The 25053-nt window shown below is 38.3% G+C and overlaps 1 protein-coding gene and 1 non-coding gene across 7 annotated transcripts in view; both read left to right on the plus strand.

Annotated features, from left to right (window-relative positions):
- The window catches only part of OMA1 (OMA1 zinc metallopeptidase), a 115451-nt gene extending 101562 nt beyond the window's left edge, over positions 1-13889 (plus strand). For all 6 annotated transcript variants that reach the window (XM_077149507.1, XM_077149504.1, XM_077149508.1 and 3 more), the window contains one exon: positions 13443-13889. In XM_077149507.1, coding sequence (XP_077005622.1) covers positions 13443-13655 — 213 coding nt within the window. In that variant the 3' untranslated portion in view covers positions 13656-13889. The remainder of the gene's footprint in view (positions 1-13442) is intronic.
- A 10562-nt stretch (positions 13890-24451) lies between these two features.
- Positions 24452-24523, plus strand: TRNAK-UUU (transfer RNA lysine (anticodon UUU)). The gene has a single exon. It is a non-coding gene; the product is annotated as a tRNA-Lys (tRNA).
- Positions 24524-25053: the final 530 nt, after the last annotated feature.

Consider the following 25053-nt stretch of genomic DNA (forward strand, 5'->3'; position numbering starts at 1 on the left):
CCAACCTGCCACAGGAACCATCAATGAGCACTGACCCCCGTTTGGTATGGCACCTTTCTCACTGAATACTTTCTGACTCAGGTGTACATGAATCCCTATATAAAGGCAGCCCATCAAGAACAAGCCCAGAAACCAATTTTTCTTTATCCTGCTCTGCCAAAGGCACAGCAAAGAAGCAGTTTTTAAAATCTATCATAATAAATCAGTTCTTAGAAATTACAACTGGTGTGGGCAAGCCAGGCTGCAATGACTCCATAGGCTGAACCACAGTATCAACTTTTATCAAATCAGTCAATATTCTCCATTTTCCTGACCTCCCTCCTGCAATAAATATTGGAGAATTCCAAGAACCCCGAGACTCCTCTAAACGTCCTGCTCCAAACTGTTCCCAAATCAACCGAGTCAGAGCCTTAAACCTCTCTACAGATAAGGGTCACTGCTCAACCCAAAAAGGCCCACCTGTAGTATTTGTAGTGGATGTCCCTGGAGAATCTCCTCACTTTATGCTTTAAGAGTTCCCTTATTAGATCCCTGTTTGGGCGCCAATTGCCGAGTCCGGCTCAAGCAACTGTCAAAACAGGGTAAGAAGTGGTAGTGGGAGATTGAGAAGAAATACAACTTAGAGTTTAAGACAAAGCATGAGCCAGGTAGTTCATTGCCTGACTGAACACAATAACCAAATAGAAACAGGAATATTTTCCCCGTCGTTTATTCACTGCAAAGCCTTCATAACGAATTTCCATTACTTAAGATTTAAAACATTATGGCCTTAAGGCTGAAACCAACAACAATGTTTTTGAATGAGCTTAAATAAGCTTACTAATTTAGATGTTTTAACAGGCACCCCAGTAGCTTTAACACACACACATACTCCTCCAGCCGCCTGTTATGATTACCCGTTACCCTGATGATCCAAGGAAAATGCTTATTTTACCAATATGACTCGAGTCCTCTTCTATCGGCTGGACACACGTGCCTCTAATGAGACTTTTCCTTGGTTCCTTAATATTGATTTGGAGTCTTCTTTTTCGAGCCCCACGTTGGGCACCAAATGTTGCTTTCTGTAGAAACAGAGCTCGAAGGATATTAAGGAATGATGAGAAAAAAAGAAAGGAAGAAAGAAAGAAAGACACAGACGGGCTCAGGGGGTCTGAAGCTTGAGTTTACTTCAGACAGACTTCAGACCCCCTGAGCCCGTCTGTGTCTTTCTTTCTTTCTTCCTTTCTTTTTTTCTCATCATTCCTTAATATCCTTCGAGCTCTGTTTCTACAGAAAGCAACACACAGCCACCTTTGCCCTGCCATGTGGCAGAGGAATAAGGGACCACCAGAAGCTGGTCTTCAGGAAGAGAGCATCACCTTGACGATATCTTAATTTGGACGTTTTTCTTGGCATCAAAACTGTAAGCTAATAAATCCTGTTGTTAAGCTAACCCATTTCATGATATCTGCTTTCATTCAGCAGCCTCATAAACTAAAATAGGATGAAATCATACAAGTGCAAAAATGACAGAAGAGAAAGAAGGGAATAAAGGAGAGAGATTTTGGTCTTTGTTGTTTTTAGTTTTATTTATTATTATGAATTTTTTAAAAACATGTAAAGGTAGAGAACAGTTTAATGCACCCTTATTTCCCATTCAGTGAGATTCAACACTATAACCATTTTGCCACACTTACTTCATCTGTCCCTATTTTCTTTTTTTTCCAAAAGATCTTTTAATGCAAATTCTCAGACATCAGAGCATTTCATCCCTAATTACCTCGATATGAAATTCAGAAGGTAGTGCCATTTTCTTCCATAATCATACCATTATCATGGCTAAAAAAATACATCATAATTCCTTAATAAAAGTAAATATCCTATCATCCTATCCATATTCAAAACTTCCTATCTCAGAATACATTTTTCAGTTGGTTTGTTCAAGAAAGAGTCCATCAAGTTCTACACATTGCATTTGGTTGTTATGTCCCATAGGTCTCTGTGCCCCTTCCCATTTGTTTTGCTTGTTTGTAAATATTTAATCGACTTTTTAAAATAGACCTGGTCCCACATTCTGGGTTTTATTGGATTGCTATTTGTGTTATCACCTAACTGGTTTCTCTATATCCGTATAAACTGAAGTTAAGTTTGGCAATAATATAAGTGGTGCAACTATTCTTCATATTGCTGCACTTGAGGAGGCTCTTACTATCTAGTTGCCACACATTTAGTGATGCTGAAGTTGATGAGTGGGTCTGGATGGTAGCAACCTGACTGCTCCTTTGTGTAGATGGTTTCCCCTCTTACAGCCAGCAATTGATTGTGGAGTAATAATTAATACCCTGAAAATATCCAGTATTCCAACAACCTTTTCAGGTTGTGTTTTTGATTGAGGAACTGTCTTTCTCCTTTATCTCAAAAGGCTAAATTAAATGTGTGCCTTCAGGAGAAACATATGTAAAGCAATGAAGAAGTACTCAGACATGCCAAACCAACATAAATGGAGTAAAATGTGCTGCAGCCAGATTTTCTCCTATTCAAGAGTAGATTTAAGAGGTGGGCAAGAGAGACATTAAAAATCAAGATGATAATGAGTTTACACAGTTGGGAAAGAGAGTTGAAAAGAAGGGCAAAGAAGGTAACTTTATTAAAAAGATTTATTGAGACTCTTCTGTGTTCTAGGCACTTTCCTTAATTAATAATATCACAAGACTCATCATCCAAACTAAATCCGTCAATAACTACAAAAACAAATCCTCTGAAATGTTCATTGACCCCCAGTAAAATAAATTTTTAAGAGAAAAATCTAAAAACCTAAACCAACTCTCAAATCTCTGGTCTAAATTAAAAGTTTTATTCCATTGGAGAAGAGAGCATAGCTTCCTAGCACAGCATCACCTGAAGCTGGTATGACAAGGCTGATTTAACTACATTGAAAGTGACAGAGGAAGAAAGAATGACTTTAAAATGTAAGATACATCCATTTTGTAAAATTACTAAACTTGTAAATATATCAGAGATACTGTAAAACTTTCAGTGGAGGGTGTAAAGAGCAAAATTGATTCCCTAGAGCAAAGACTCATTGATGCTGTAGATGGAGGAACATAGCACAACTAAATTAAAACACTCAAGGTTGAAAAATCATCTAAAAAATGGAAAAATATTGAAAAGACATAAGGAAACCAAGCTGCATATAGCTGATTAAGACCAGTGTAATCTTGTTTATTCATATCTTCATTTACTTGGGTGTGGATTATTTACATATTTTTTGGTTTAGATCACATTTCTCAAGATGAGTTTTTAGACATTTCCTAGAACATCAATCATGAAAAGCCCTGAAATGATGAAGCCTAGATATTTAAAATTTGTCAAGTCTTTGCTCTTCATCCCAAAGACAGACTCTCTTACAAGCTGCCGACGTTAAAACGAAAATTGAATCCTACACAGGAGTAAGAATGACTTTGGACCTTACTTTTTGGATTTTTAAGAAGTGTAAGGATTTAAGAGGAAAGAAACAGAAAACAATGGAGCTTATACTCTTAGGTATGGAATCTAGCCAAACCAAATTTTCTTTTTTGTAAGATAGATGATCCCTTCCTTTAATGATGAAATGCATAGAGCTGTTTGTCAGTGAAATACTCAGTAGCAGTGATGCTCTTTCCAGAATCCATTGTACATGGGACTTTGATAAAATAATAACAATAGTTGATTTTGGGGAAAATTTAGTCAAAATGATAATCATTGGGTCAGCTCATTAGTCAAAGAATAAAATATAAATAGGGTCAGAAGAAGAGCTACAATAATTAACATACAAGAAGACCAAAATATTTGGGAGAATATTATTTAGTTAGATGGTCTTAATTATTAGCCCAGATCAAAATCAGATTTAAAGTTTGTGAATTTGTATGTTGTGTGTATTTGAATATTGCCAAAGTAGATGTGACTAGCAGTAGAAATTGTTACTAAAATGAACCTCCTCAAATTAGTCTTAGGAAGAGGCAAGGTATAAATAAATTAAGTAATTAAAAGCAATGGCATTTGAAATTAGGTCATAAATTAGGAAAGAAAAGGGTACCTACCCCTTATGAGGATTTACTTTGGAGAATGTATGTAAAAGTTCAGAGAACAGAAAAATAGCAGAGAACAGTTATTCAGTGAATAAATAAATTCTAGGTTCAAAATAGAGACATTGTTAATTATTTAATTCATTTTATGAGCACAAATAATTTTGACAGTTTGATTAAAAAAAACACCTTAAAAAGAATTTATGTACTGAAGTCATGTTTCAGTTTGCTAAAGCTGCTGGAATGCAATATACCAGAAATGGGTTGCTTTTACAATGGAGATTTGTTAGATTGCAAATTTACAGTTCTAAGCCCATTAAAATGTCCCAATTAAGGCATGAAGAGGAAGATAACTTCTTGAAGGAAAGGCTGCTGTCATCCAGGGTTCCTCTGTCACATGGGAAGGCACATGGCGATGTCTGCTGGTCCTTCTCTCCTGAGTTGGTTTCAATGGCTCTCTCCTTCCTCCAGAGGCTTTTCTCTAGATTCACTTCTTAGTTTTTCTGAGTTTCTCTGAACTTCATCTATCTTTTATCTCTCACAAAGGGACTTCAGCAAGAGGATCAAGACTCACCTAAAATGGGCTGAGTCACATCCCCATAGAGCCAAACCAATCAAAAGGTCCCACCCAACAATAGGTCTGTCTCCACAGGATGGGTTAAGAGAACATGGGCTTTTTGGGGGTACATAACAGCTTCAAACCAGCGTTAAATCATTAACCAACAACAGTACAATAATAGTTCACTACGAGAAAAGTTATCTTCAGTTGTATGGGCAGTATAACAAAAGAAAAGCTATTAATATAGAGGAGGAATTTTAGGACTCATCTTTGATTCCTCTTTTCCTCTGTATCCTGTCTATGAGAAAGTCCTGGTGATTGCCTCTAGAATGCATTAGGAATATATTCCCTTTTCTCCATCCCCACTGTTACTATCCTACTAAAAGTCACCATCATCTCTCCCTTAGACTATTTTAGGCATCTCCTAATTTAATTTTCCTGTTTACATTTTTCACTTCAACCCCTAACAATCTATTTTCAATACTGTTCTAGTTTGCTAATTGCTGGAATGCAACACACCAGAGATGGCTTGGCTTTTAATGAAAAGGGGTTTATTTAGTTAAAAGTGTATAGTTCTTCAGAGGAAAGGCAGCTAACTTTCAACTGAGGTTCTTTCCTACATGGGAAGGCACAGGGCAATCTCTGCTTGCTTCTTTCCAGGCCTCTGGGTTCCAGCAACTTTCCCGGCAGTGATTCCTTTCTGCATCTCCAAAGGCCTGGTCTGAGCTGTGAGTGTTGAGATGAGGTATGCTAAGCTGCTTGGGCTGGGCTACGTTGAGCTCTGTCATTTAAGCACTAGCCAATTAAATCAAACATCATTCATTGCAGCAGTAACGCCTCCTTGCCAATTGCAGATGTCATCAGCAAGAGATGAGGTTCACATGCCATTGGCTCATGCCCACAGCAATAGAACTAGGTACCTTCACCTTGCCAGCTTGACTCCTGAATCTAACTACCACAAGTACAATAGCTAGAATGATCTTTTTTATTGTCATTCCCCTGCTTAAAACCTTCCATGGGTTCTCATCTAATTTAGGATGAAAATCCAAACTCCTTACTGTAAAATGACATAATTCAGTGTCTCCTTTCCTTTCCAACTTTTATCATGTATTACTCTCTCCCCTACCCAGGTTTTCCTTGAATCCAGTTATATAAGCCATCTGTTGATCTCTCACACTGAGTTTGTATCATCCTTACATATTCTCTACTTGCTGGTTCCTCTCCCTGAAACATCGTTTCTTCAGATGTTGGCACACTGATAGAATATATGTGAAAGAGAAAGCAAAAAAACAGAAAAAATATTTATGAAAACAACTAAAGCTTACTATGCAAGTGATGTCATCAAAGAAGCACCATTAAATAATTCAGAACTTAAGCTGAGGAAGCCTTAAGCAACAAGAAAGAATTGGCAGAGCCATCTTTATCAAAACTCTGGAAAACAGTTAAAGGACTGCAGTAACAAGATGAGTGCTGAGTGAACAAAAAGGCACAAACTTAAAACAGGAAAATCTCTTGGTGCCTTTGCTGGCTTTTCCCCTATTCCCCCACCAGCTCAGTTCAGAGCTGGCCCACATTCTTAGTGCAGGTCCATGGTTCAGTTTCTGAAAGGAGCAAAGTAACTCTTATGTACCACTTGGGTGTATGTATGTCTGCCAGTCTGTCTTGTGGTAGTTGAAGGACAGAACCAGGATTCTCATTGCAGATTCACTGACCCAGAACTTACTCTGCAGGTAGAGGTGGTTCACAGATTGCTCCTACAGAATGCTGTACAAAAGTCAACTGTCCGGGGTTGCCAGGGCAGAGGATTGCCAACTGTGGGATAGTGATTGGGACAGTGAGGAAACCCTTTCTCAGGTGAAAAAGAATGTTTGCATCTGTGTTAACAGGGAAATTTCCAGAGCTATGTGTACTTGCCCAGAGCAAGACACATGCTCAGAAAAGTTCCTTTTGCCTCGGGATGTTCAGAGCACTAAGGCCAATCTGCAAAGACTGGGGAAGGTGTTCGCTTTTTCTTTTCTTTGTTTCATTTTGTTTCCCCTGACATTCAAGGAAATCTCATAATACTACGTGGATAGACACTAAGGAAGAGAACCTCAGTGTCCGAATTCTAGAGATAACACATTACAATATCACCATATTCAGCGTGCAACAAAAGATTACATGCAAAGGAGCAAGATAAAGCATTAGAAACCATTAATGATGAGAACCAGATCTTGGCCATACCAGAAAAATACTTTTAAAATGTGGTATCTGACTATGCTCAAAGAGCTAAAACAAGCAAGCAAACTAAACACTGACATAGTACTAAATGAAACCAGAAAAAGAAAAGATGAACATAAAATATTAATAAAGAAATAGAAATGATGAACTAGAACTGGAGACCACAGTAAGAAATTTAAAAATCCCTCGAGAAGTTGCAATTAGATTGGAATTGGCAGAAGAAAGAATCAGCAAAAGTGACAAACAGAATATTGAAATCATTCAGTCTGAGGAACAGAAAGAAAAGAGAATGAAGACAAATAAACAAGCCTGAGTAACCTATGGAACACCATCAAATGTACCAATATATACATTATGGGAGTCCCAAGGGAGATGAGAGAGAGGAGAGGGCTGAAAGAATACTCAGAGGAATAATGGTAAAGAATTTCCTAAATTTAATGAAAGCCATGAATATACACATCCAAGATGCTTAGCCAACTCCAGCCAGAATAACTCCAGTGGACCCACATTGAGACATATTATATTCAAGCTGTTGAATGCTAAAGTTAAAGGGAGAGTTCTGAAAGCTGTAACACAGAAGTAGGGCATGATGTAAAGGGGACCTCAATAAAATTTAAGTGTTGATTTCTCAGCAGAAGCCATGGAAGGGCAGTAGGGATGACATATTTAAATTGCTGAAATTAAAAGAAAAAAGCCAACTAACAATTCTATATCCAGCAAAATGTACAATATGCAATAAAAGATTATAAGACAAAGAAAGAAACTGGAAATGATGGCCCATCCAAAGAAAAAGAGAAAGAATCTTTGGGCATACCAGAAGAGACTTTTACTTTTTTTTCTTTTAATGCAATTTTATTGAGATACGTTCACATACCGTAGAATCCACCCAAAATTGTACAATCCGTGTCTGTCAACATCATCACCTAGTTGTGCATTCATCGCCATAATCAATTTTAGATGATTTTTCTTTACTCCAAGAAAAAAGAACCCCAAACATCCCATACCCCTTATTCCCCTATCATTGACCCCTAGCATTGGTGTGGTACATTTGGTACTGTTGATGAAAGAATATTAAAATATTACTGTTAACTGGCTGTCATCCATAGTTTGCATTAGGTGTTTATTTTCCCGTATACCACCCTATTGTTAACGCCTTGTTATAGTGATGTATTGATGGTCTAGTTCATGAGAAAAAGCTTTTTTATATTTGTATTGTTAATAACAGACATGGGCCACCACAAAATTCACTGTGGTACACAATTCCATGTTTTATCATCTAGTTTTCTTTCTAGTGACATGCACAACCCTGAACTTCCACTTTCAACCATGTTCACATACAATTCAGCACTATTAATTATACTCACAATAGTATGCTACTATCACCTCTGTCCATTCCCAAATGTTTAAATTCAATCTGGTTTAAAATTCTGCAAATATTAAGCAGCCTCTCCCCATTTTCTAGCCTCATTCTATCTCCTGGTAACGTCTATTCTAGATTTTATGTCTATGAATTTATATATTATAATTAGTTCATGTTAGTGAGCACATACATACGATATTCTCAGGACTTCATTCCTTCTTACTGCTGAATAATATTCCATCATATGTATATGCCACATTTACATCACACACATGGACATCAGTGTGCAAATGTCTGTTCATGTCTCTGCCTTCAGTTCTTCTGGATATATACCAAGTAGTGAGATTGCCGGATCATAAGGAAATTCTATACTTACCCTTTCTGAGAAACTGCCCAACCATCTTCCACAGCACTGTACCATTTTACATTCCTACTAGCAGTGAGTAAATGTTTCTGTTTTACCACATACTTTCCAACACTTGCAGTTTCTTATTTATTTAATAGTGGCTAGTTTAAAAAAAAAAATTTTATTGAGAAATTTTCACACACATACAGTTCATCCATATTATACAATCAGTGGTTACAATATCATCAAATAGTTGTGTATTTATCACCATGATCATTTTTAGAATATTTGCATCCAGAAAATGAAATTAAAAGAAAAAGGAAAAAACTCATATATCCCATACTCCTTACCCCTCCCTCTCATTGGCCTGTAGTATTTTAGTCTACTCAGTTTTTTTTTATCCCTTATCCCTCCTCCATTATTTATTTTTTATCCTTTTTTTTTTTTTACTCATCTTTCCATACCCTGGATAAAAGGAGCATCAGATACAAGATTTTCACAATTACACTGTCAGACTGTAAAAACTGTATGGTTATGTAATTGTCTTCAAGAGCCAAAGCTACTGGAACACAGTTCTACATAGTTCAACAGTTTTAGGTACTTCCCTCTAGTACCTGAGGGAATAAGGTACTAGACACAATACACCATAAACTAAAAAGGGACACCTATACAATGAATAAGAATGATCTCTAGGATAACCTCTCAGCTCTGTTTGGAATCTCTCAGCCACTGAAACTTTATCTTGTCTCATTTCTCTCTTCCCCCCTTTGGTCAAGAAGACTTTCTCAATCCCATGATCCTGTGTCCCAGCTGATCCTAGGAGTCCTGTCCCATGTTTCCAGGGAGATTTAGACCCTGGGAGTCATGTCCCATGTAGTGGGGAGGGCAATGAGTTCACCTGCAGAGTTGGTTTAGAGAGAGAGGCCGTATTTGAGCAACAAAAAAAGTTTCTCTAGGGGTAACTTTTAGGCATAATTATAAGTAAGCTTAGCTTCTCCGTTGCAGGAGTAAGTTTCATAGGGGTGAGCCCCAAAATCAAGGACTCAGCCTATTGAATTGGTTGTTCCCATTGCTTGTGAGAATATCAGGAATTCCCCAGATGGGGAAGTTTAATATTTCCTCCTTTCTCCCCAGTTATTCAAGACTCTATGTAGTTATGGTGTTCAAATAAAGTGACCAAAGAAGTTAAATTATATTATGTAATATAAATTTTGCACCAGATAAACATCTCTCCCTTTGGTCTCACACAGAAGTTGAAGTTGTAAAATATGGACCAAATCATCCTTTATCCAGTATTCTGATTTACCTTATTCCTATTGTAGGATCCTAGATCAGCTTCATTCATATCTACAGTGGATATGAGTAGTGGCCATTTTAATAGGTGTGAAATGATATCTTATTGTGTTTTTTTTGTTTTTTTTTTGTCTGTTTGTCTTTTTTTTTCTTTTTCCTTTTCTTTTTTTTTTTACTATTATTATTATTTTTTTTCTCTATATTAACATTCTATATCTTTTTCTGTTGTTTTGCTAGTTCTTTTCTTATTGTGGTTTTGACTTGCATTTCCTTAGTAGCTAGTGAAGCTGAGCATCTTTTCACGTGCTTTTTTGCCATTTGTAATTGTTCTTTGGAGAAATGTCTATTCAAGTCTTTTGCCCATTTTTTAAAAACTGTTTTAAAATTCTGAAATATAATGTATGTACAAAAAAGCAATAAATTTCCAAGTACATTTTAACAAGTAGTTATAGAACAGATTTTAAAGTTTGGGGTGGATTACAGTTCCACAATTTTTCATTTTTTCTTCTAGCTGCTTCAAGACACTGGAGACCAACAGAAATATCAATATAATGATTCAGCAGTTGTACTCATTTGTTAAATCCTATCTTCTTTGTTATATTCCTCCTTTTAAAATAACACACACATATATATATATAAGCAGCAAATTTCTAAGTACATTGCAGCAATTAGTTATAGAACAGATTTCAGAGTTTGATATGGGTTTCAGTTACAAAATTTCAGGTTTTTATTTCTAGCTGCTCTAAGGTACTGAAGGCTAAAAGAAATATCAATATAATGATTCAGCACTCATACTCATTTATTAAACCTGACTTTCTCTGTATAACTCCACCATCACCTTTGATCTTTCTGTCCCACTCTTTAGAGGTGTTTGGGCTATGCCCATTCTAACTTTTTAATGTTAGAAGGAGCTGTTGATGATATGAGATAGGGGGATGTAACTAGTTGATGTTCTGGAAGGGCTTTTTTTTTTTTTTTTGCATTTGCAGGCTCAGGGAATCAAACCAGGTCTCTGGCATGGCAGGCCATAATTCTGCCCCTGAGCCACCATTGCACTGCTTTTGCCCATTTTTTAACTGGGTTGTTTGACTTTTTGTTGTTGAGTTGTAGGATTTCTTTATATAGTCTGTATATAAATCCTTATCAGATATGTGGTTTCCAAATATTTTCTCCCATTGTGTAGTTTTCTTTACACTTTCCTGACAGATTCCTTTGATGCACAATAGTTGATGGAAGGGCCCATTTATCTAGTTTTTCTTTCCTTGTGCTTTGGATGTAAAGTCTTAAGAAGCATTGCCTACCACAAGGTCTTGAAGATGTTTCCCTACATTTTCTTCCAGGAGTTTTCTAGTCTTTATTCTCATATTTAGGTCTGATCCATTTTGAGTCAAGTTTTATCTAGGGAGTGAGATAGGGGTCGTCTTATTCTTTTGGGTATGAAAGTGATATGGATATCACTTTTCCCAACACCATATATCAAAGAGATGGCTCATTCCCAGTTGAGTGGACTTGGGAGGGAGGGAGGGAGGGTGGAAGAATGCAAAATGAAACATATTCCCATCTGTCAAATTAGCAAAGATATTTAACACTCGGTGCTGACTAAATGTGGTGAGATGGACTCCCTCTTGCATTTGGCCTTATCTTTCTGTATCAGTAGTCTTAAATATCCATACCATTTGCCTCAGTAATACTGCTTCTAGGAATCTAGCCTAGAAAAAATATCATCAGAGAGCCAAGACTTTCAGAGTATCATTTATTATATCAAAACGCCTGGAAATTCTTTTCTGGGGTGATGCAAATGTTCTAAAATGATCATGGTGATGAATACACAACTATGTGATGATATTATGAGTCATTGATTGTATACCATATATAAACTATATGTGTGCAAAGATTTGTCAATAAAAAAATAAATAAAAAAAACCCCCTGGAGACCAAAATGCTGGTTAAATTATGTACATCAGCACTTTCTGGAAGCTGACAGCACCTCCTTATGCAGCCTTTAAAGGGGGTTTAAAAATAATATTAAATGTACTTCACACACAAACAAAGAAACCAACAAAAATAAACAAAATTCAACAAATGATGCTGCAATAACAGGATACTCACATGGAAAAAGAATGAAATGTGACCCCACCATACAGCAAACAAACAAACAAACAAAAGAATCAGTTGGCCATAGTTGTGAATGTCTGTTTCTGAACCTTCAATTCAATTCCATTGATGAATGTTTCTATCTTTATGCCATCGTGAGTCCTCCCACTTCATTCTTCTTTTTCAAGATGCTTTTGGCTATTAGAGAGCCCTTACCCTTCCAAATAAATTTGATAAATTAGCCTGTGGTTCATTTTCTGTGAAATTTGGATGAAGAATATCTCAGTAAGCAACTGCAAGATAGCGCATCATGTTGGACTATTAAATTTTACTTATTGTGAAAATATTAAGCTCATAGGATTCTAGAGCAAGGTCTTGCAGAGCCTTACTGGAGAAGCTTATGAAATTCTTCACATTTGCTATGACATTAAACATAGTTAAAAATACAGGAGGAAGGGAAAATAAAACATCTCAGATTTGAAGCTCCAGAAATATTTTATTTCAAAAAAGTCAGAAGTAGTAAAAACCTAAACTAGCTTTTCACCTAAATATCCTTCTTTTAAAACTCCTTAAGGAATAAGATAGTTTTCTTTAAAAAAATATTTTAGTTGTTATTTTTTAAAGTTCACCATGTACCTACTTCAAAGAGTCAAATAGTTCTCTAAGGCTTACTTAAATTACGTAAAGCAGCAATCCCCTTACCCTGCCCTGTTTCCCTCTTCTCCAGATGTTATAACCATTTCTAAGTCCTTTACATTATTTTTTTGGTATTTCCCACCATATCTAAATAACATGCTTATATTCCTACTTCCCAGCCTTTTGGTCTGAGGATTTTCCAGCGGAGAGGATGAGAATTCAGCCCTTTGCTATCTCTGTCGCACCACGTGTGTACGTATATGCACATCCAACCCTTCCCCTTCCCAGTGTAGTTAAAGTGTGATTTTGGTTAGGCCAAGTTTCAGTATTTTTAAAAAACTGTAAACACTAGATATAACTGAGTGATGCAGTATGCTGTGATTAATTTTCCTTTCCCTGCAGCATTTTCTTAAAAATTATCATGATTTTGATTTGGTTACCTTTCTAAGTCATCATCAGTTCCACCCCTGATGATCCCAGTTATGTATATCTTCTTTCAGTATGTTTAGACATATATATTGTTTTCTGTTTTTCGAAAACATCTCTCACCAACTTCAGATCTTTTATAATCTGGACAGTTTTTCTCAGAGTCTGCTTGAATTTGACTGAAATTATGGGGATATTTCTAAGAAAGCTCGTTTATCTCAAATAGGGTATTTGGGCAGCTATAACAGATTCAGCAATTGTTTTTCTAATATATCATGAGTGTATCATGAACATGTCATTATCATGAATTTATCGAGGGTTATTTACTGTGCTTTATAAATAGGGTATCCATTATTCCAAAAATATAGCATGTATTCTCATATTTGATTGTTTTACATGGAGTGTATTAGGAATTACTGAAACAATCTTAACACATTTTTTAAAATTGTATTCTTTTTTTTGTAGGCTCTCAAAATTAGAGAGAATTGTAAATGCCCGCCACTTTCTGAACCAGACCCTCGATTACTGTTCAGACTCAGCATGAAGCATTTTCTGGAAGAATCAGAGAGAAAAGACCAAAATATCACTGTTAAGAAAGAGAAAATGGATACATTTCCCACTCAAAAACAGGAGCAAATACCATTAACATATATAGTTGAGAAAAGAGCTGGCAGTTGAATTAAAATTTTTGAGACACAAGATATGTGAAGAATGCAGCAATCCTTATCATTTTTATGTTACTTTTAAAAAAATGTTGAAATAAAAAAAAAAGGATTCTCAAGGTCAAATCATGTATATTATAGGTATTATCTAAATTCTTCTACTGGGTATTTATTTTTCATGAAATATTGTTGTATTTTAATCTATTTTAAAATATCTTCAATGAGCAAAATGTCAGATAATAAATTTATATTATACACTTTACCCTGTCTCATATTTGCCTTTGATTTGGAAGGTAAATCAAATCAGTGAATGAGAAATCAGAACATGCAGTACTTGTTTAATTGTAAAGAGGGTCCCAGTTGAGCCTAAACCAGGTTTCAGAGGCTGAGTGATTATGAAGAACTGCAAAACTGACTGTCTGAAGGCATCTGTTTCAGGAACTGGTGTGCAGTAGAGTGGGATTAGATGGAAAGGGTCTTGTTCAGATAGAGAATTCCCTGATCCTTACCCATGGATGATGAGGAAGAAAAGGCTCCTAGCAAACAGAAGCTGGAGAAGCTGTTTTCACAGGGAGGTATAGAAATGCTGTTTGTGGCACAGGTAAAGTGAGAAACAAATTGTGGGGAGAAGGGCATTTCCATGCAGACACAGGGATAATGAAGTCTTAACAGAAAGTCACATCATTTTGGCTCCGTGATGGTTTTGCAATTTGGAATCTCTGGGGTCCTCATGGGAAATGACCTGCCTGTTTTCATTGACATACCACCAAGAAAATCAGGGGCAAGTTTCTGCCCCCAAGTTATTTTCCCCATGTAGCAGTCATCAACAAAGGGGCTGGAGGAGGAAGACAGAAGAAGCACAGACATATCCCTAGTGATATCCAGAAATGACTACCATAGTATGTAAATGTGGCAGTGCCTCAGTACAATGTGTAGTACTTGTACTCCCAAACTGGTGAGGCCTAGTGATGTTTCAGTTACATTCCTAAGGAGGGACATTTCTATTGAAACATATTAAATAAATACTTTTTTTAGAGAATTAAAAGATCAGTGAGGGCCACGGTGGCTCAATGGCACAGTTCTCACCTGCCATGTTGTAGACCCAGGTCGGTTCCCATTTCCTGCCCATGTAAAAAAAACTAATAATAAAATAAATAAATAAAAGATTATTGAGTTCCTAGTGTGAACTGGAGCCCTACAGTTATCTCATTTATTCCAACACCTTATGAGGTAGGTTTTATTATTTCACTTTACAGTGAGAAATAGGCTTAGAGAGGTTAATATACTCTGACCTAACCTGTCTTAACTACAAAGCTGACCGTTTTCTACTAGCTTACTCGCTGGTATCTAAAAGTAAGCTATCAAAAGACAAGAAAAACTATTATCAGTTGTTAGCTTCCTCATGTATGGCTTGAATACAGTCAAACATCATATAACCGTAAAACCAGGGATGCCTTATGTTGTTTGCAGGACATTTTTCCAGGCCTTCCTCTCAGACTTTTATCAAAATTTATATGAAAAGCCTGGGGCAAGGCAGAACGAGATCTCCTTTGGGATGTGTCTTAACACAGTTAAATTTCCTTAGACAAAATATTTACTCAGTCTTTAAGAAGACAAGATCAGAGCCTATTTATGTATTTCAGGGTTTCCCATAAACTATGAGATGCTTCTTGATCTGCACACAAGACAACAGATTAACTGTTCTCCATATAGTCATTTTTACACTACTAGTAATTGGAATTTTGTAAGAGGCACTCAATAACACATAAAGACATTTGGAGAATGTCTTCTAGAGGTAAAGTAAAATGACAACAGATTTCCTTACTAAATAGCTAAGTGGAGACACTAGTCAACTTTTAGTTCCATCCCATTGTCACATCTAATTGTGTTGTTCCAACAACACAGTAAAAATACACAAGGTGACATGATGTCAGGAAGAGCAGAGATAATACAGGGATAACGTCTTTATAGCACGTATGAAAAAGTTTTGTTTTTAAAATGTACAGAAAGTGTGTAAAATGTTACATTTCAGCGCAGAGTTTTAGGAGAAATTAAATGGCAATTGGAATGTAATGTGTAGACATATATTTCAAATTTTATGTGAGAATATGTATGTTCTGCATTTAGATATGTTGCACAAAACCAGGGACAAGGTTGCAAGCCTTCAGGAATGTTACGTGGAAACAGAACAAACCAGGGTTGACGCTCCGAAATTTCAGGAAGTAGGTTTTATACATCTGTGGCCATAGGGCTCAGTTGAGTAGCCTCTGAAAGTCTGAGCCCTGAACAGGGGTTGTTACAGGGTTTAAGGGAAGCACTTGGCTACATGTCTGATCATACCCAGAAGGATTGCAAAGCTGAGTTTACAGAAGTGGGTGAGCGGTTAGGGGGGGCAGGGCTCACAGGGACTTCTCTTATCTTGCCTATGTGCAATTTTGACCATCCTCGGGGCCTGAGAAACTTTTTTTTTTTTTAATTTTCTTTATTGTATAGTGTAACATATACAAAGCAAAGCAATAGTTTTCAAAGCATTCTTCAGAAAGTGGTTACAGGACAGATCCCAGAGATTGTCATGGGCTACCATATGATCTTCTCATATTTTTCCTTCTAGCTGCTCCAGAATATAGAAGGCTAGAGGGCTTAAATACTTTTTTATCATCACAATCGACTTTTTTTTCCTTCTTTTTTTGTGAACAATAATATATATACAAAAAAGATAAATTTTCAAGCACAGCACCACAATTAGTTATAGAACATATTTCCGACTTTGACATGGGTTACAATTTCACAATTTTAGGTTTTTACTTCTAGCTGGTCTAAAATACTGGAGATTAAAAGAGATATCAATTTAATGATTCAGCATTCATATTCATTTTTTAAGTCCTGTCTTCTATGTATAATTCCACCATCACCTTTGATCTTTCCATACCTCTCTTTGGGGTTGTTTGCTATGTCAATTCTAAATTTTTGATATTGGAAGCATCTGTCACTGATATGGGGTAGGGAGATGGAACTATCTGAAGTTCTGGAGAGGCTGGGCTAGGTGTCAGGACTTATATGGACCAGGGACCCATCTAGAGGTTATAGGTTTCTGGCAAGTTACTCTAGTGGCCTGGAATCCTTGTGGAATCTTATAAATTGCCCTAGGTGTTCTTTAGTATTGGCTAGAATGGTTCTGGTTTGGGGTTGGCAGGTTATGATAGGTAGCAAGGTCTACCTGAATCTTGCATAAGAGCAACCTCCAGAGTAGCCTCTGGACTCCATTTGAACTCTCTCTGCCACTGATACTTTATTAATTATACTTCTTTTCCCCCATTTGGTCAGGATGTAATTGTTGATCCCATAGTGCCAGGTCTGAATGCATCCCTGGGAGTCATCTCCCACATCTCCAGGGAGACTTTCACCTCCTGGATGTCATGTCTAAGATAGAGGGGATGGCAATGATTTCACTTGGGCTTAGAGAGACTGAGGCCACATCTCAGCAGCAACAGAGGTCCTCCAGAAGTAACTCTTAGGCATGCCTATACATAGTCTAAGCTTCTCCACGACCTACATAAGCTTCACAAAAGTGAGCCTCATGAACGAGGGCATGGCCTATTGATTTGGGTGTCCCTGAAGTTTGACATAGTATCAGGGGATTATGGGAGACATTTTAAAGAGGAAATGGCTGGAGTAAACAGGGGCCTGCCTGCTGCAATAGAAAGTGGCTTTAACAAATGGGCTGCCTGCAACATTCCTCCCTCTGATGCTTGCTCATGCCGGTTGGCAATAGCATCACCTATATCTCATCCTCTTCTTGTTGCAGGTGTTGGTATGTCCCAATCTGAGCTGGGTGTGGGAAACAAGGTAGCCATGCAGGGTTTAGGCCCCTGCAAAGTTGAGGGTGGTGGTGAGGGTCTGTGCCCCACCTCTGTTGGCCCCAATTTTTCTCCTGATGGCCCCTTTGAAACTGTGCCTGTCTTAGGTTGTTCCTTCCCTAAGGAATCTTACCCATCTTTGGTTAACCAATCATCCTCAGGGGCCAAACAGGGTGATGTGAGGTGTGCAAGTGAGGGAGGGGCAATGCCCTCTGAGAGGGTCTGATCTCTCTCCTCAACAGCCTATGCCCCCTGGCCTCCACATCCAGCACCTGCCTTGGGATTCCCTCACCTGCTGGTGGGCCCCAGCTATGGCACCTGTTTTGGGGAAACCAGGTGTTTTGTTTTTTTTTTTTTCCCAGTGAGGGCCCAGCTCATAGCTTTGGGCAAGAGACAAACCACATGGCACCAGCTCCTAGGAGGCCTCCACCTCATTGCAGCCAAGAGCTCCCCCACTGATCTCATACATATTGCACTATCAGGAGGGCTGCACTAGGAAAGGTGTTGGATTTGGTGGGGGGTAAAACTGTACATGTGTTGAAGGTCAGGTGGACTTGGGAACTGCTTCCCTTTCTAGGGGTTATGGCAATAGCCATGTCACCCTAAAGTAGCAAAAACAGCAGTACTGAACCTGGTGAGGTGGGATTATAGCATGCTGGGGGACCTTCCTTTAGGGTGCATACAGAATAATGCAACTCTGAGAACTGGCCCTAGCATGAATACTGGTTATAGCTTTCACCTCTGTCCCAACACAGGTGGTCTTGAGGCATGCCGGGCATGTGCCATTCCCCTTGGAAGAGTTTATGACCATGCCGAGCAGAAACAGAGGAGTGAGGAGCACAGTGCTGGCTATAGGGAGTGCCACTATATCAATGTACAATTAGCCTCAGGGAAGGAATAGAGACACTCCGGACAGCAGATAGGAAGGGGGAAGTTACCCGGGTAAGAGGGATCCCACTAAATTGAAGTAAAGTTGGTTTTCGGGAAGAACTCCAGGCGACCTATTTCCAAGAGGGCTGAAACTACTAAACAAAAGACAAATGCAAAGAGCAAGTCAAGACAATTAGTCCACAGACCCGGATGTCCATGTTTCAATTCCTTAATCTTTGGCCATGCATAGATCAGTCAACTTTTGTGGTGACTGAGGCAGGGCCCAGAGGTCTTCTCAGGCTTCAGCCGTCCATTAACTACCTGCTTCCCGTGAGCTAGAGCAGGGCAATGATGGTCATTTAGGCTTCATTCATGGACAGGTCAGCTATCTTGGTGAAGGGTACAGTGGTTTCCGGAGAATGATGTGTGTCAGGTGTTCAGGGTCAGGGGTGCACTCCCAGGGGTCATCTGTGGTGGCCCTCTTGACCTAAGAGTGGTGAATTCACAGGATGATCTCCACGGCTCTGACAGCTGTTGGGGTTACTAAAACAACATGGTAAGGACCTCTCCTTTGAGGTTGGAGGGAGCGTTTTTTTTTTTTTTTTTCTTTCTCCAGTCTTTTATCCACACCAAGTCCTCTGGCTCAAATTCTTGTAAGGGAGGTAGCTAAAGAGTTCAGTACTGCTTTCAACACCTTCCTTTTTAGTTCACCTAAAACTTCTAACTTTGACCATAATTTCCTTTTTCCACAAACCTTCGGCAACTTACTTTATTTGTTCAGGCTTTGTCTTACATTTTCCTTATTTTGTAACAGCCTTTTATCTTAGAACAAAACTACTTTTTTCCCCCTTTAGTAAAAATGCATCCTTTATATCCTTCACACTTAAGTCATTACTTCAAACAAACATTTCACCAATACAATTACCATCAAAATCGATTTTTATCAGAATAATGTTAAATACTTGTAATACTTTAGTCAATGCATATTTGAAACATCAATATACAATTTTTAAAATAATAATTAATGGCACATATCAAGACTTTCAAAAAACTGTAAGGATAAAACTTGCAAGCAAGGAGTTTCTCAATATTAAACAGCACCCCCAATTTAAAAAGATGAAACATAAAACCAAAGGGGAGCCACAAATTTGGAGTCAAAGATAATGGGAAAAAGATAATTCTTTGTTTGGAAGAAAGGGACTAAATGAGAGTACAGAGGTGCCAAGGGAGCTGGACACAGGTCTTCTGCCTTGCCAGGAGTAGGAGTACTCTTCAATTTATGATTATAACTTGGTTTGTATTTTTCTTCATACATTCTTTTTATTTCATTATTTGACAAAATGTTAATACTTTTTTGGTTGACCCCAGCTTCCAGGAGGGCTTGGAACATGTCTCTGTGGGAAATCCTGTTACTGGTATTGGGGAACCATTTCCCATTATATCTTTTGGCCTTTCCTTTCCCTGTTTTCCAGTCACCATGTCTCCCAGCTCTGCCATTTTATTTAAGACACTGTTAAGTGGGTTACCTGTTTTTCCTAATAATAAAGTCATTATCAAATGTTTATATGCTGGAGGTGCTGCCTTAATGATAGCATTTCTTTGTGAAGCATTGACAGGGAGGAGATGGTATGTGTTGGCCTTTCCCAATACAATTGCTGACTTCATAACTTCCTTTTTTAATTTTTGCATAGCATCTTGCAAAGTGTACCAAGGTTGATTATTTCACGGCTCCATAGTGTCAGCAGGGCATTGTTCATTACACCTTTGTGCAGACAATGCCAGCAAGTTAGAACTTTTTCCACTGCTGACTAAACTCCTGAAAAGCAGTTTGCATAAAGGGATTGGTGCTAATTCCTACAGTTTTATGCAGTAAGCATAGTCCAGCACCACTTCTCCAGCCTCTGCATCAACAATTCTGACCATCCAGGTAATTAATGGCTCACCAATTTTCTGAGTAAAATGCCTAGGAATGTCTGTTATTTTTTTTATTGTTATTTTATAATGATTTTGTAAGTAACTTGATTGCCCTGTTTCTCTTCTTTTTGCCTTTATATTGGGCTAGCTCCTATTTTTGGAGGATATTTACTCTTTTTTTTTCCTGACAAACTTTCTCATCTAAAATATTCCTATTTTTTTCATCATCTTCCTCATTCCACACATCACCATCCCACTTATCAGGGTCCCAATTAGCAATGGCAGTGGCTAGTACCATAAGTACTTTCCCTTTGTTCACTCTACCTCATCTCTTTTTATATTTATATTGGGCCACAGGGACTGCAGCCCTCTCAGCTATAGACTGATAATTACAAATTTGATTTTCCAAAACAAAATTTTGATTCTGCCGCATGGACAGTTTTTCCTGTAATTCTGCCAATTCCTTTTCATAATTTACTTTTTCAGAGATTTCTCAATCTTTCTATGCACACATTTTTTCTATACTCCATTAACAAAGCCTATCCTCTTTTACACACTCCAATCATTCCTTTCCCTTTTTCTAATGGAATGTTTTCTAGACACACAGCAACTTGAATAGGCTCTCCCTGTTTAATTCTGTTCCCCCAATCTTCAGAGGTTCTTGTGTATTTTCCCCATTCTTTTGCAAGTGAAGGGTAAGGTAAATCATCCCATCCTGGAATCTTTTTTTAAAATTTACTTTGGCTTAGAGGTCTTTTAAAAAATGACATTATTTCCTAATTTATGTCCAAAGCTTATGGCCCACTATTAATCTATCTTAGGTAAATCTTGAAGAGGGGTTACTGACTTTAAAATTCCCAAATGTCTTATAGCATTACAAAGTTCAAACTGGGAGACAAAATGTTTAAATCCAAAACATTCCGCATATGAAAAGAACAAGAAACCAGTCAGTATAAATTCATCAAAGATGGTCCTAATAAAGCATTACAATATTCAGAAGAACATAGTCCATATTTTCTGCACAAATTTTCTAAAGCTTGCCTTACTGACCTTTACCATTGTGAAGCCATTCTCAAATATGAATCCTGCTCACAGCACCATTTTGTCACATGAAAGGCAATGTGATATTTGTGGCCATTTAATTTATAGGTTCAGATGCACAGACAACACAGACTTCAGTAATGTAAAAACAGCTTTTATTAGAAAAGTAATTAAAGAAAATAATTAAAATAGTTTTCAAAAATAAAACATAGTTACATCACCAGATAGGATGGCACCAACATCTGAAGAGTAGTGCTGGGGAGTTTCAGAAGCAGCATTTTATCTCTCATTAGTAAAATTCAGCCAAATTTAGGGACAGCATTCAGAGTCTCCTTAGTTAAGATCCATAGCAGAGCATAAGATTCTGATGAGGTGCTCTCCCTCTCTCATAAGATTCTTTTCTCTATTTTTCTCCTAAGTTTCTCCTCTTTCTTTCTCCAACTGCTTGCATCCAGTTTTTTCCCCTCTTTCTATAATATCTTCACATAATAGTGGCCAAATTCCAATTACCTTATGTGATTGGGCCCAATTTGGTCCTCTGGGAACTGGCTAGGGACCAAGAGGAGCTTCCTGGGACCTCGATATTTTTATTAAAGTACACCTCCTTCCAGGAGATGAGCAAATCCTCCCAGCTAGAGTGCACATTTCAACTGTTTCTTACCAAGGTCACACAATGGCAACATCGATTGTACAGAACAGACTCTCTGAATGAGATAAATTTTTAAAATCCCTACACAGATGTCCTCCTCTTACTGTGAAATGTGAAAATGTTAATTTATAAGACAGAGTAATGATAAGCCATAATACAAGAGAATTTCTTTTTATCATCCCCAAAAGTGGTCCACTTTAATTCACACAGTTTCCTAAGTCAGCAGGGGTCAGCTTGATCCCCCAGTCTTCAGTAAAAGCTTTCTTAAAGTTAGACATCACACACCACAACGGTGTCTTACTGACTTCCCCTCCCATGTTGGTGGTACCAATGATTAGGGAGAGGCTTACAGACATAACAAAGGGTTTTGAGCAAACTGTCACTTTGTTCAGTCTGTCATGGCCCTTAGCAGGGCCACAGGAACTGTTGTAAACCATGGGTCCAAACTCAATCACGGCCTGGTGCATGGCTCCTGTGGCCCAGGACTTCCTTTCACTCACAACGACACATGCACACACTCTAACACCCCTCCTGCACCGCCTTTCCTGGAACCAAACCTGAAGACTTCTGTTTCCCCTGGTTCTCCAACTGGACATTGGTACTCACAGAGTTTCTGGGAGATGATCAAGCTCCCCTTCCACTCAGGCTCCCCTAACCTTTTACAAGTGGGCTGGAACTGACACACCCAGGCACTTACCAGTTCAGACAGGCAATGCTCCCAGGAACCTGATTCCAGAAACTGTCCCGGATCTGTCACAGCTCTGGCAGTGACAAGTGCCCCAGCCAGGGAGGTCAGGAATCTGAAAGACAGGGAAAAGCCCTGGTGCCGACACTAGATTCTGTCAAGTCTCGGTCTGGGTGATGCTGCCACCGCAGGTGAGGAAGGTGAGAACATCACCAGCCTCTCAATCCCGGACAAGCCCCCAGAAATGTTGCGTGAAACCAGGGATGAGGCTGCAAGCCTCCAGGAACATTACACGGAAACAGAACAAGCCAGGGTTGAGGCCCCAAAATTTCAGGAAGTATGTTTTATTCATCTATGGCCATAGGGTTCAGTTGAGTAGCCTCTGAAAATCTAAGCCCCCAACAGGGGTTGTTACAGGGTTTTAAGGGAAGTGCTTGGCTGTGTGCCAGCAATCAGACCTGGAAGGATTGCAAAGCTGAGTTTACAGAAGCAGATGGGCAGTTACAGGGGATGGGGCTTCACAGGGACTTGTCTTATCCTGCCTACATGCAGTTTTGACTGTCCTTGGGGCCTGCGAGACTTTTTAAAGAGGAAATGACCGGAGTAAATAGGGGCCTGCCTGCTGCAACAGGAAGTGGCTTTAACAAACAGGGTCTGCCTGCAGCAGATCCATAACTTACTGTCAGTGCTTTCTTTGAATCTGTAGGGCTTAGATGATGTTGGCTAGTTAGCATAGTTGTTAGGAGCATGATGCTAATAAAGGCACAAAACTAATCTTATCTCTTTTATAATCCAGAGAGTTGTAAAACTATCCTCTAAAAACTCAAAGAGAGTAAGGACTATGTATATTTACTACTATATCCCCAATATCTAATAGTGCTTAACAGTTTGTAGGCATTCAGTTAATGTTTAATTTACATACAATCAATATCAGTCATCTGGTCAAAGGATACAAAATAAGAAGGGGGAAAAACAATCATACTTTGTGAAATCTCTGCCTTTTGTTGGCTGTGGGACCCTCAACAAATCCCTTAAACTCTCTAGCCCTCATTTCTTCATTTGTAAAAAGGGAATGATAAACCCTATCACATAGGTTGGCGCTACTATGATCAAGTGAAATGATGTATTTAGAGTATTTAGTACCAAGTCTAGAGATCCGAACATAACAAAAATAGTCACCATTTATAAAATGCACACTTTGTGCCAAGCACTATGCTAAGCATTCTTCATGCTTTATTGAACTTCACTGCAACTCTGTATATGATAGGTATTATTTTAGTCCCACATTGTAGATTAGAAAACGGAAGTTTAGAGGAGTTATGCAGCTTGCAGAAGATTACATGGTGTGTTTAAGATTGTTTTTCTATGAAGAACAGAAAAACCAACTCAAACTCAATCAGTAAGGGGAATTTATTGCCCCACCTAACAGAAAAGCCCCAAAGTACACTGCTTTGGATGCAGTTTAATCTAGAGGATTATGATTTTATGAAAGCAATGCTTCTTTTTCTCTGATTTCTCAGCTCTGACTTCCCCCTTCCTCAGTGATACCAAGATGGCTACTAGTATCTCCCAGGGCTATAGGCTTTTTCATTCACATCCAGGTGGGAAGAGTGACTCATCTAGCACCTATGGAAACAAAGCCCTCAGCACTCTAACTGAACCATCTAAATTGTACCCAGACCCAACCATTATGGCAGGGGATGGGATTATCTGATTGCTTTGGACCTATCAGGACCCCAACACTGGTGCAAAATATCTCTCACTTCATTATTAGGAAAAAAAACTCTATCAAGGCTGCGCAGGTAGTTCAGTGGTTAGAATACCTGCCTTTTATGCAGGAGACCCAGGTTTGATTCCTGGACTGTGCACCAAACAAACAAACAAAGAAAATTCTATCAGTTTTCTACCATGTGTATACCTTCAAATTTAGGCAAGTGGCTCACAGTAATTTAATCCCCAATTACTCCTTTTACATTGCCTGGCTCTGTGTTCAAGAGAACCAAAAAGTTTTCTCTGTCTTGAAGGGTCAGAGTGTCTTTATATACTCAAGTCCAGGGTTTATTGTTGCATCAACTATTTAGCAGTTGGGATGGCTGGACATGTAGCCTGAGTCATAGTGTGGTCCTGTTTCCAGGTCTTGGAATTTCTATGATCCCATCAAAGACCAACTCTGGCCTCTGATCATGTGTTATCTCTGGTGGTAGCAAAATTCCAGTAAAAAGAAAATAAATTTGTGATTTTAATTAAGCAAGATGGCCTTATTATGTGAGAGAAAATATAAAATTTTTAGTTAGGCTCCTTGAAATATTTAGCATAACTGGTATATTATCCATACTGTCTTTACAGACTCTAAGGGTCCTAGGAGCTCATCAGTGGCAGCACTGGTCTAAAATTAGTT

Source organism: Tamandua tetradactyla, chromosome 2, assembly GCF_023851605.1.
Source record: "Tamandua tetradactyla isolate mTamTet1 chromosome 2, mTamTet1.pri, whole genome shotgun sequence".
NCBI lineage: Eukaryota > Metazoa > Chordata > Mammalia > Pilosa > Myrmecophagidae > Tamandua > Tamandua tetradactyla.